The sequence below is a fragment of the Thalassophryne amazonica genome, chromosome 15, assembly GCF_902500255.1.
Source record: "Thalassophryne amazonica chromosome 15, fThaAma1.1, whole genome shotgun sequence".
In the NCBI taxonomy this organism is placed as follows: domain Eukaryota; kingdom Metazoa; phylum Chordata; class Actinopteri; order Batrachoidiformes; family Batrachoididae; genus Thalassophryne; species Thalassophryne amazonica.
The window spans coordinates 69,638,827-69,650,967 of NC_047117.1; the positions used below are offsets into that span (position 1 = coordinate 69,638,827).

The window sequence follows — 12,141 nt, forward strand, 5'->3', positions numbered from 1 at the left end:
ATAGTACATTGGGTTTATGTGACATGTTTGTTATGCATTCACAGATTGTCCGCAAATCAGCTGCAAAGCGGATGTAATAAAAACGCTTTATTCGTGGCCAATTTGTATGCATTCGCTACAACATATTTTAGTTTGTGACGTGGACGTGATGGGCACGATATATATCTGTTTTACACACTGTCCCGGTCCGCTGCCAAGCCGCAAATCCTCATCAGTTGCGGATATCAGCGGTTAACGGCAGATATACAGCGCATAGAGTGAGTATGTATTGTGTATGAATTGAGTATATATGGAGTATGTAAGGCGGATGTCATCCGCATCCAGATTTTTGAACAGCTCAAAAATCCTGGCTGCGGACATGCGTGCCTCTGTGGATGATCACGGACGTGTTCGGATGACGGCCGACTCATACAGGCATGTTACACGGATATTGCGGATGTTTGGCAAATATGGGCCAATTTTGCGCAAATCCTCCTAAACGCCAGTGGGACAGGGCCCTAAGTCCCCACTCATTTCACACACATGGGGTACTCGGGATACTTTGAGGAGACCTAGTAGCAAAGACATCTGGCTCAGTTCACTGTTTGGAACTGAACTCTGATTTGTTGATACGTGTGTTGGAAAATTGGTTTTGCTCCAATAAACTAAATGACCATTTAACAGCTGTAGTTTGAGTGGACTCAGGCTGCCTTTGTTTTCTGTTCAGTCAAGTTTGATATGTGAAACAATTCACAATGAGATATACACAAAAATAGAAAAATGTGTATGTGTGTGTGTGTGTGTGTGGGGGGGGGGGGGGGGGGCAGGTCTTGCACCACTGCAAACTCAGTGCTACTCACACGTGCTTCTGCTTCATCCTTTCCTTCTTATTGTCAGTCATCTCTTCATCCTGTTTTACCTTTTTAACCACATCTGATCTTTTTTCTTTCAGCTTCGTTCAGGTGAGACGGCAGCGATTGTGGCTAGAGAGCTGGCAGAACAGACCAAAGGGCTTCTTCGTCCCGGTGATGTGCCATCCACAGTCCGTGCTATGGCCCAACTAGTGGAACTGCTGGATGTCCAGCTCAGGAACCTGACACCTGGAGGCAAGGACAGCGCGGCCCGCAGCCTTACCAAGGTACTACAGCCAGGGATGTTCCTAGAGGTTAATGTGTTGAACAAGAGAGTGGGATAAATTCTTACCTTTTGTAGCAATCATGGATTTCAATCCATCCATAGTAGGGATGGGTGTTGATAGGATTTTATCGATATCGATACTATTATCAATTTCGCTTATCAATCCGATTCCTAATCGATTCCTTTATCAATACCTCTTGTGAATTTTCTGTGTACTAAAAGTAGGCTTTACAGGTTTTCTATGTCAACAACATTTTATTGTCTTAAAGTAAATAAATATGAAATTGGTCACTGGATCCTTGATCTCTGGACATAAAAAGAAATAAATAAAATATGTAGTTTTTGTCAAAAGCATTTCCTTTCAGACATTATTGGCATGAATGTCTTTCTATACGTCTGAGCTGAGCTCAGTTGGGTGTGCTGCACGTCAGGATGTAATTCATAAAGAATGCAGGACGTCTCATTTTGGGAAGGAAAAAATGTTTTAGTCAATTGTAGTTTATTGTCTGTAATGCAGCATTTGGAAAGAGGTGTCATCTTATGTAAAGCAGCAATTAGTTTTGAAGTTCCAACTGGACTCTGTCTCGGCAGAGAGCTGTGCAGCGTTTGGAGCTGTGCCAACGGAAGACGCTTCTCATTTCTTGACTGCAACAAGACAAGAGTCCCAGTTAGTGACTTTAATCCACACAAAAGTGACTCATGATTGACATATTTTAATGGCTAGGAGAGGGCTTAAGATGCAGACTTGCTGCTTCTGAAGAGCAGCTAATCAAAGAACCAACGAGCCAGTGGATCGAAGCATTGCTTCATTGGTTCACGCTTCAAAGTGGAGTGTTGCTCCAGAAATGATTGATTACAGAGCTGCTGCAGGGTCTGTAATCAACGTAGAGGAATGATCATTTTACCGACAAACACTCTCAAAAACAACAGCCGCTCTAAAGGACCAATAAGGGAATCGTTAAGCAAAAAGACTATTGATATCGGTGAATCGAGTCATTTCTTAACGATACCTGAAAAGAAACGGGTCTCGATACCCAACCCTAATCCATAGTGTTAATTACAGTTTTTATTGCTGCATATTGCCTCAGCCAGTGTTCACAGACTGTAGTATGACTGTTAGGGTGAGGGTCATTGATAGCTGTATGTTGCCATTTGGAACAGTGCTACATGGCGGTACAAGGCTGAGATTTGAAACCGTTTTAACCCCTTAATGCCTATTGTCGCATATATATATATATATGCTACAATATTTGACTCAAATATGCAACATACCAAATTGACCAGTATGCCTGTTGTCGCAAATTTGCAACATACCATTATAACATAAATTATTACCAAAATACCAAAATTACTATTTATTTTTTGTGCAAAAGTGAAATTAATAATCTCAACATTATTTACCATCTACTTAAAGGCAAAAACACACACAAAACATTTTTTTTATATACAGCTATATAAATTCAGGCGTTAAGGGGTTAAGTCAAAAGGTCTTAGCATGATCATCACATTAAAGTCGGCTTGTGTGAGCTGTCATAATGACGTGAAAGTGCAAGAAGACGTTTTACAGCAGGGGTATTTTGAACATTGACCACTGCTTAAATCAGTTGCAAAAATGAAAAACTGTCATTGTAAATAATATAAGATGGAATGTTCCATTCAATGACTCTTTGAATGGCACAGAAGGAACAAATGCATTGAAATTATGATAAGACCATGTTGATAAACAGTACAAGGACAATTTGTATCTTTTGTTGTGTTCACAGTTATAAGGTGACAATTAACATTGCACCTGAACAATCTTAATTTGGCAGAGGAGTAGTTCTTGTCGTCTTGTCACTCACACATGGAACAAAAGACAGTAACCTGAGTGAATTGGTGAAATGTGTTAGATTGAAAATTAAAGAGACTAAAACCTTGAGAGCAAAAAAAGAATTCAGAATCTCTAAAGTGAGAAGTAAACAGCTTTGAAGACAATGAATTTATTGGAGCTACCATGAACAAAGAAGGTGGAGCAGAAAGAGACATCAGCTATCTGATAAATTAAGGATTGCATTCACAAAGCTATACAAAATATAGAGATCTGGACAACATGACGGACAAATAAAAGTAAGATTACACCTGGACAAAAACACGAATAGAAAGCAGATCCCTTCCAATGCCAGTGTGTGTAATGAATCGTGGAGATATTTTTGTCCAAATACGTATAATGTCAATGGATGAGCTACAGAAAAATGATTATTCCATTGGTGCACACATGGGGGGGTATTTGATTGTACTACTGGGTACAAACAATAAGTAAAGTGAAGTAAACGCTGATGCATCTGGCAATCTATTATATAATGACCGAGTGGATCCTTGTCATTTGATTGGTGCTTTGTATGTCATTTAGAGTGCAATTTGGTTCCATTTAGAGTGCGATTTGCTTCCATATGTTTGATACCATTGCACGCTTCTGCTGTGTCAATCCCAAACGGGAGCAGCTGAAGAAAAAAAAAAAAAAAAAAAAAAAAGAACACACTTCCATCACCACCAGCGCCATCCCGCTAGTGTGAGCGCGTGCGCACGCTGTGCGTGCGCATGCTCACACAAGCGGGACGGCGCTTAGATTTAAAAGAATCACGGCGGGGTTTGTGTTGCTGACGGACGACGATTTGAAAGCGCTAATTGACGGTGCTAGTTCTGCTAACACACACACACACAAAATCCACTCCACTGTAAACCGTCTAGAGGCATTAAGAGCTGTTCAGATGAAAAGCTGATGTGATTTTTCGCTGGACTGAGGAACTACACGAAGTCAGTGCACAGCATCACCGGACTACACGTCACAATTTGGACTCCTATTTCAAGTTTGTGTTGGACTTTAGCAGCAGTGGAACACCAAAATGTAAGTCCCTTTTAGTCATTTAGAAATGAATATAATATCAAATGACAAGGATCTATTTTAGGTGTCATATAAAACAAATGAGTGTTTTTACATTCTTTCAATGGAAAGAATATTTTATTCGGTGAAAGCTGGAGCACACCATTCAACGAGACTTTGCCTCGTTGAATGGTGTGCTCCAGCTTTCACCTCATCAAATATTCATACCATTGAACTCATAAACATTCATTATTTGTATATTAATAAATGATTAAAGGTGGTTTTAAAATATAATGAATGTAGGGACGTGTGGCACTAGTATGAGCTGTGACATGAACATGCCCTGGATAGAAAAGTTTGGATATTTTCTGTTCCTACTCCTGTAGTCTTGTGCAGTAGAAGAATTCCAATATGGTCCAGATCCCACTCCTGGAATATTTCAAATTTGCATTTTCCAGCATTCCATAGGGAGCAGTTATACTCCAATGCTGCAAAAGTCAGAAATGACAGAAGTTGTAAAGTAGGCGGAGTCACGCCTGGTCAGTATGCTCTGTTGGTTTTCAGCAGTCGCTGCTGAATCCATTGAAAGCACTTTATTTGAAATTTGTCTCACTCTTTAGGTCTTTCTACCCCTCCTGCTCCCTTTCTGAGTAATACATGTGAAGTGAATACTCGATCAATTCATTTCTGTTTTCTTGTTGACCGAATGGCCTGCTAAAGGTTGAATTTGCAGAAACAAATTCCCTGTAAAAGAGGAAAAAGTGTTGCTTCTGATTTCAGTAATGACCTAATTATATCCAGCTAATGGTGTAATATGCCAGGTTATCATGTTAATGTTCAGGAGGAAATCAAATATGACCAATCACGCACGAGTGGCTTAGTAATTAACGCCATCCATTCACTCAGCGATAGGTGCCGAAAAACAGGAAAAAGAATACAGGAAGAGAAATGTGAAGAGAAATTGTGCAGAAAAGGGAGGTGAGCAAAGAGAATATCAATGGATGATTTCACTCAGCCGAGTCTCACTGTGCTAATGAGGTGCACGCTCCCTCCTTTGTGCATCTGTGTGTGCGACTGAGAGGTGTTACATCGCTAACGGCTGAATTGTTTAAATTTGCAGCTTCAGAAGAGAGAGAGGTCCTGCAGGTTTTTCACACAGGTATTTCCACTTCCTGGTATCGTTGATTACCGCCACACCACAGTCCCGTGTCTTTTGTTTTTCCACACTCGGCGCAGCATGCGGCCTGTCGAGTGTGCTTGTGTGTGTGATCACACTTCGTTAAGTTTTATTAGAATGCTGCAGCCGCCGTCTTATTGTTTGCATGGAAACCCTTTGAGGAGGCACGTCATGTTACACGTTGGAATCTGGGGCCAAACCACTTCAGAATTACTGGTGAAGATCCTCTCAAAGGGTTTTCTGGCATTATATTATGTTCAAGTACATTATGTGTTTTTCCCCTTTTTTGATTCAATCACACTAAGTAGAGGCTATGATCAATATCAGCAGTAACATTAACAATACTCTGCAGAAATACAGTGTATCCAGAAAGTATTCACAGCGCTTCACTTTTTCCACATTTTTTATGTTACAGCCTTATTTACAAAATGGAGCAAATTGTCTTTTTTCCTCAAACTCCTACACACAATACCCCATAACGATAATATGAAAAAAGATTGAGATTTTTGCAAATTTATTAAAAATAAAACAAAAAGAAATCACACGTACATAAGTATTCACAGCCTTTGTTATGAAACTCAAAATTGGGCTCAGGTGTATCCTGTTTCCACTGATCATATTTGAGATGTTTCTACAGCTTAACTGGGGTAAATTCAGTTGATTGGACATGATTTGGAAAAGCACACACCTGTCTATATATAAGGTCCCACATCTGACAGTACATGTCAGAACACAAGCCAAGCATGAAGTTAAATGAATTGCCTGTAGACCTCTGAGACAGGTTTGTCTTGAGGCACAAATCTGGGGAAGAGTGCAGAAATATTTCTGCTGCATTGAAGGTCCCAGTGAGCACAGTGGACTCCATTATCCATAAATAGAAGAAGTTCAGATCTACCAGGACCTGTCTAATAGCTGGTTACACATCTAAACTTAGCGATTGGGGAGAAGGTCATTGGTCAGAGAGGTAACCAAGAACCTGATGGTCACTCTGTCAGAGCACCAGTTTTCCTCTGTGGAAGGACAACCATCTCTGCAGCAATCCACCAATCAAGCCTGTATGGTAGAGTGACCAGATGAAACCCAGTCCTTAGTAAAAGGCACATGGCAGCCCACCTGGAGTTTGCCAAAAGGCATCTGAAGGATTCTCACACCATGAGAAACTCTCTGGTAATCAGACAAAGACTGAACTCTTTGGTGTGAATGCCAGGCATCATGTTTGGAGGAAACCAGCCACCATCCCTACAGTGAAGCATGGTGGTGGCAGCATCATGCTGTGGGGCTGTTTTTCAGCGGCAGGAACTCGGAGACTACTCAGGAATGAGGGAAAGATGAATGCAGCAACAGAGATGAATGCAGAAGCAGAGACATCCTGGATGAAAACCTGCTCCAGAGCGTTCTTGACCTCAGACTGGGGGGACGGTTCCTCTTTCAGCAGGAAAATGACTAAGCACACAGTCAACATATCAATGGAGTATCTTCCAGACATCTGTGTGAATGTCTGAGTGGTCCAGCCAGAGCCCAGACCTGAATCCAACTGAACATCTGTGGAGAGATCTGAAAATGGCTGTGCACCAACACTCCCCATCTAATTTGATGGAGCTTGAGTGTCATAATTCGTGGTGGCTTGGCCCTGAAGGTTGTAGGAGGCATATGCAGACTCTCAGACAAAAGTGTTGGATTAAGAAAAAGGCTTTATCTGGTAAGCTGGCAACAGGTTTCATACACAGGGTATCAGTCAACGTAGTGGAGGTACAGGCAGGTAGCAAGCTTTAGGCAGAGTCCAAAAAACAAGCAAGGTTCAAAATACATGGAATTTATGAGTTCACAGGGCTGAGGCAGAGGCAAAGTCGAAAAACGAGCAGAGTTCAGGGATAAGGCGAGGCGGAAATCGGTAACACAAGCAAGGTCAGAAATACAAGACAAAACAGGACTATGGCATGAGGCTGGATAGTGCAAAAATACAACAATCTGGCAGTGAGCTGTGAGACTATGAGGGCTTAAGTAGGGAGCAGGTTAATCAACAGGTGATCAGGTGCAGGTGTGGGGAAGTAAGTGCAAGAGAGTGCAGTGAGACAAAAGCAAAGTGAAATGGGGCAAGATAATTAAGTGGCAGAAAAACCAACGGTGCAAAACGTGACGTGTTTGACAAACCATAAGAAACATGAGTAAAACACAGGGGCAAACCTAAGAACTAAGGTAGTGAGTCAAAAAGTGGGAAAACCAGAAAACTAATGATTATAACTAAAACTAGAGAGGACCTGATACAGAAAAGTGAATACAACAAAAATGGCAAAACAAACTATTGACTGAATAGAAAATGAACAAAAAACAAAACCAGGGACTACAGAATACAGGTAATGCAATGAATGACTAAACCACAAATAAATGATAAACAGAGAATTAAACCAGTAACAAAAGCATTACACAAAGAAAAGAAACAAACAGTACCAAACCAAGACTTAAATGACAAGGTATACTAATATGAAAAGTAAAACCGTAAATCCTCAGCAGAAGCCTAAACCTGAATAAAGGGTAAACCCCGACATGAACCCTGGGCCGGGGCAGATCCTGACATTGCGAGGTGGTGCAAAGGGGAATGGGCAAAACTGACCAAAGACAGGTGCACCAAGCTTGTGGCATCATATTCAAGAAGACTTAAGGCTGTAATTGCTGCCAAAGGTGCATCAACAAAGAATTAAGCAAAGGGTGCGAATTCTTATGTACAGGTGATTTCTTAGTTTTTCATTTTTAATAAATTTGAGAAAATTCATAAAAACTTTTTTCCATATTGTCATTATGGGGTGTTGTGAGTAGAATTTTGAGGGGAAAAGAATTTACTCTGTTTTGGTATAAGGCTGTAACAAAGTGCTGTGTATACTTCGCAGATACACTGTATAAAAGGCCCACCTGGAAACAAATCCAGCTCCTGCCTGTGTTTGCATCACAAGCAGAAATTCAAATGCTTACCGCTTGATCACAGCCTCAAAAGTGATACTAACTTGTGTTTGTCATTTTTGTTTGTCTGATTTGGTCTGTTTGATATCATTACTTCTGCCTAATGGTTCCTGCTCTGTATACATGTATGTTTGTTTGCCAACAGAAAAAAATACCATTAAGTGGGCCTTGGATTTAAAGAGTTATATATATTCAGTGGAAGCTGAGATCAAGACCTTATTTGAAAATATTTTCCTTTGATTTTGATGTGATTTATACTTTTGAATTTTTTGCCCCCAGTGAAAATTGGCATCCATCAGGGATGTGTTCTGGTTCCTCCACTGTTCATTGCCTGAATGGACTGGGTGTTGGGTGTGGAAACCAGTGACTGAGGTGCCTTTGTTGGAAAGGTGCTTTGTTTACTGACGCTGACTTTGAGATCTTTGTGAAATCAATGGAGACCCTGTTTGCAGCTCTTGAGAAGCTATGTGAGGAATTGGATTGTCTGGGTTTATATTTTGTCTGCATAGACTAAGATCTGTGCTTTCATTGACTTCCTGGACTGAGCCATCAGAAGTGCATCTGTATGTTGTGAATGTGTTGGATGAGACATTCAGTTATCTCAACAGTGACATTTATGTCTCTGAGTCCTCAGCCTTCAAGCTTGAGAGAAACCTGGGAAGAACTTATGTAGTCCTGAGGTCGCTGGACAGAGGTGGTGGGTGTTTGGTGATTCTTTAGAGTCCTTGTGCTTTGTAAATCTTTAGAGTCCTTGTGCTTCGTGTTTTACTGTATGGTTATGAGATTTGGACACTAATCAGTGATCTGAAGGTCTGACTAGATGTCTCTGGTACTAGGTCTCTATGAAGAATTTATGGGTACCACTGGAATGTCAAACACATGGTTACTTCAGAAGACGGGGATGAGGAGTATCACTTGCATGGTGACAGTGGGACATCTATGATATTTTTGGCCATGTGGCATGTTCCTCTATGTCATCCAACATGCAAGCGCCTCAGTGTTGAGGACTTCAGCAGGTGAAGAAGGCCAAGGGGACTCCTGCCTTTCACCTGCTTGTGGTAGATAGTTGGTTACTTTTGAGAAGTTGGGATGTACTGGTTGTCTGTTTGGGTGGTTACCATCCAGACCCCAAGACAGTTCTGTGGTGTAGTGGATCCACTGATGCACAGCATCCTCCCAGACTTGACCTGATCTGTACTGTGGAAAAGCAGCACCCCTACTGATACTGATACTTAGAACAGAACTCAGAACTGGTCACAATTATTTATTTATTTATTTATTGGTCATATTATACTTGTAATTTTACATATGCAACATGTACTTGTATTGTAGACTTTCAGTTTTGATTTAAATGGGTTTCAGATCATCTGTTTTTACACATAGTCCCTTCATTTTCAGAGCTAATCAGAAATGTCATTGAGAAACACCAACAGTACTGTATGGTAGGGGAGGTTCTCAAAAATTGAGTGACAAGTGAGGGAAGCCACCAAGACACCCAGGATAACCTGTGAGGAGTTTTATATATATAGCCTTCTATGGCTTTTGCCTGTTGCAACTCCAGTCACAATCTTATGGTGGAGTAGAACAGAGGATTTTTATCGAAGAAAGCAGATCATATCTCAGCTCAACTCTCCCGTGTGCCTTCTCACAAACTGGAGCTGAACATTTTCTTTTTAAGAAAAACCTCTGTGCCATGAACACAAAAGCTGCACCATGCACACTATCTCAAGTCACACCCTCTAGAGGTCTATAACTGCTTTGGAGCTGTCAATGGTATCTTGATGGCTTCCTTCACTGGTCTCCTTCTTGCACGGTCACTCGGTTTTTGACAACTGTACACACCAGATAGATGTTCCATCCTGTTTATATTTCTTAACGACAGTCTTTCAGTAGCAGACAGAAAAGAGGGCGCTTGAGCCTCTGCCGGTCATTTAAAATTACAATTCAGAACATGAAAGGAGCCCAGCTTCTGCACCCATGTGCTGCACTGTCTCTTTTTCTCTCCATGCACACTCCCATCTGATGTGCTCGTTCCTTTTCTCCTGATGCAGGGTTTTTTGTTTTTTTTTTTCCCCCCCGCTCTCGCCTGAAAAGTCTTAACGTCAGCGCCTGTCAGCAATGTCACATCGGGGAACATGGCTTAGGACTGCATGCAACCTGACATGTTCATCTACTCACACACGCACACACAGAACAAAATAAATAAATAAATATACTTTCAACAGTGGTCTCTTGGCGTCACGTCTAAAATGCTGAAGCGTTTATGAAGCGTGCACTCGCAAAATGTGTGCTCGCCATCAGGCGCTGAAATAAAAACGTTCCACCTCACACCTCAGGTACTGCAGGCGACCGGGAGTGATCGATTATATAATTAGCCTTAGTAATGCAACACGAAATTATACCAACAGTCTCTCCTTCTGCCAGACAGAAATGTGTGTGATTAGGGATGTGGTGTTGTGCTGCCCTCTCCTCGTTAATTATCTACAGCACTAATTGCCAAGTGAGGAGAGTGGGCAGAAGGTTTGGGTTCTTAATAGAGACCCAAAAAAAAGGAATAATAATTGAATTCTCTCTCTCGTACACGCACAGTTCATCTCGCCTACCCTCTCACGTCGTTGAGGGAACTTGGGACTCATTTCATGTGTACTAAATTGGCAATTTATTCGAGATGAAGCTGGTGGTGTGGAGAGGCTTTTGATGCTTTCGCTTGGATCGGAGGTGGGGGGGGGTCCTCGAAGTAGACCGTGAGAGAGGGCCACAAACGAAACATGAGAAACAAACGGAACATAAGATTTGAAATATGGAAGGTACCACAGGGGCCAAGAGGGTTGAAAGATTTATAGATCCTTCTTACCTGTAACTTTTAATATTAGAATATATTTCATATATTCATGCCTGGAAGAAACATCTAATATGATTTCTGATACCCTCATGGATTGGGTGCCTTTGTTGACAAGGAAATGCTTGCTAGCCTTGACATTCCAGATGATTCTGTGATCTTTGCGGAATCAGTAGATACCTTGATTGCAGCACCGGAGAAGCTGAGCGAGCAATCAGAGTGTCTGTGTTTGTAATGGCCTTCAATCAAGATTAAGATCTGTGCTTAAGCCCCCTTCACATTGGCATATCCGTAGAGCTGCGTAATGCGGCGTTGTGTTTAATTTAAATACGCCCGAAATGCACGCATACTCAGCCTTTTTCCGTGTTTGTGGATCTGCTTGCAGCTGCGTGTGTTCGCTTTTTAATGTGTGCACACAGTCACTGTTTAAAACCAGTTCACTCCTGCCGGCTGTGCAGAACATCACTGCACTTGGAAAACAGTGGACTGTATCATGAGGTTTTTACAGTTTCATTACTGCCACGTATGTAGCCATAGCTGCTATTTTCTGCCTCTGTGGAGGTGCGCTCTGTAGTGTGGCTCAGAAACAGTCATTTAACATTATTATTCTTATTTTTTTATTATTTTTTGTCTTGGTGGATCATTTTCATGGTGTACAGATGCTGCTGAGTCTGGCTGTGGTAAAGGCTGCTGTGAATGAAGCGCTGTGACTCGTTAAACTTTTAAAGCTCTGGTTGCTCCGATCAGGACTGCTGATTTGATCAGACCTGATCGATCAGGTCGTCTGATGAGGGCACCGACATGCAGAGATGAGGCTTTTATTTTAAAGACTCGCAGCTCTTTTCAGGTTTGATCAGACCTGATCGATCAGGTCGTCTGATGAGCGCACCGACATGCAGAGACGAGGCTTTTATTTTAAAGTCACAGGATTGAGCAGACACACACACAGACAGAGAGAGAGGGAGAGACAGAGAGAGAGAGAGCGAGCATGCAACAGAGGGAGAGAGAGAGACAGAGTGAGAGTGAGGGAGAGTGCGCGAGAGAGAGAGTGACGGACCGACCTGCTGTTTTTGGATTTCTGAGTTGAGGTTCAATTCCCTGTTCTGACCACACAGAGGCACTGTGGGCTGTGTGATCATGTTCTCATGTTCTCCAGCTGATTCATGCACTCAGTTTTTGGTTGTGTACAGGAGC

General features: G+C 41.8%; 1 protein-coding gene across 1 annotated transcript in view; it reads left to right on the forward strand.

Moving 5' to 3' along the window:
• The window catches only part of adgrl3.1 (adhesion G protein-coupled receptor L3.1), a 479,593-nt gene that overhangs the window by 331,002 nt on the left and 136,450 nt on the right, over window positions 1-12,141 (forward strand). Inside the window, exons 11-12 of the mRNA XM_034187839.1 lie at window positions 932-1,117; window positions 5,097-5,135. Coding sequence (XP_034043730.1) covers window positions 932-1,117; window positions 5,097-5,135 — 225 coding nt within the window. The remainder of the gene's footprint in view (window positions 1-931; window positions 1,118-5,096; window positions 5,136-12,141) is intronic.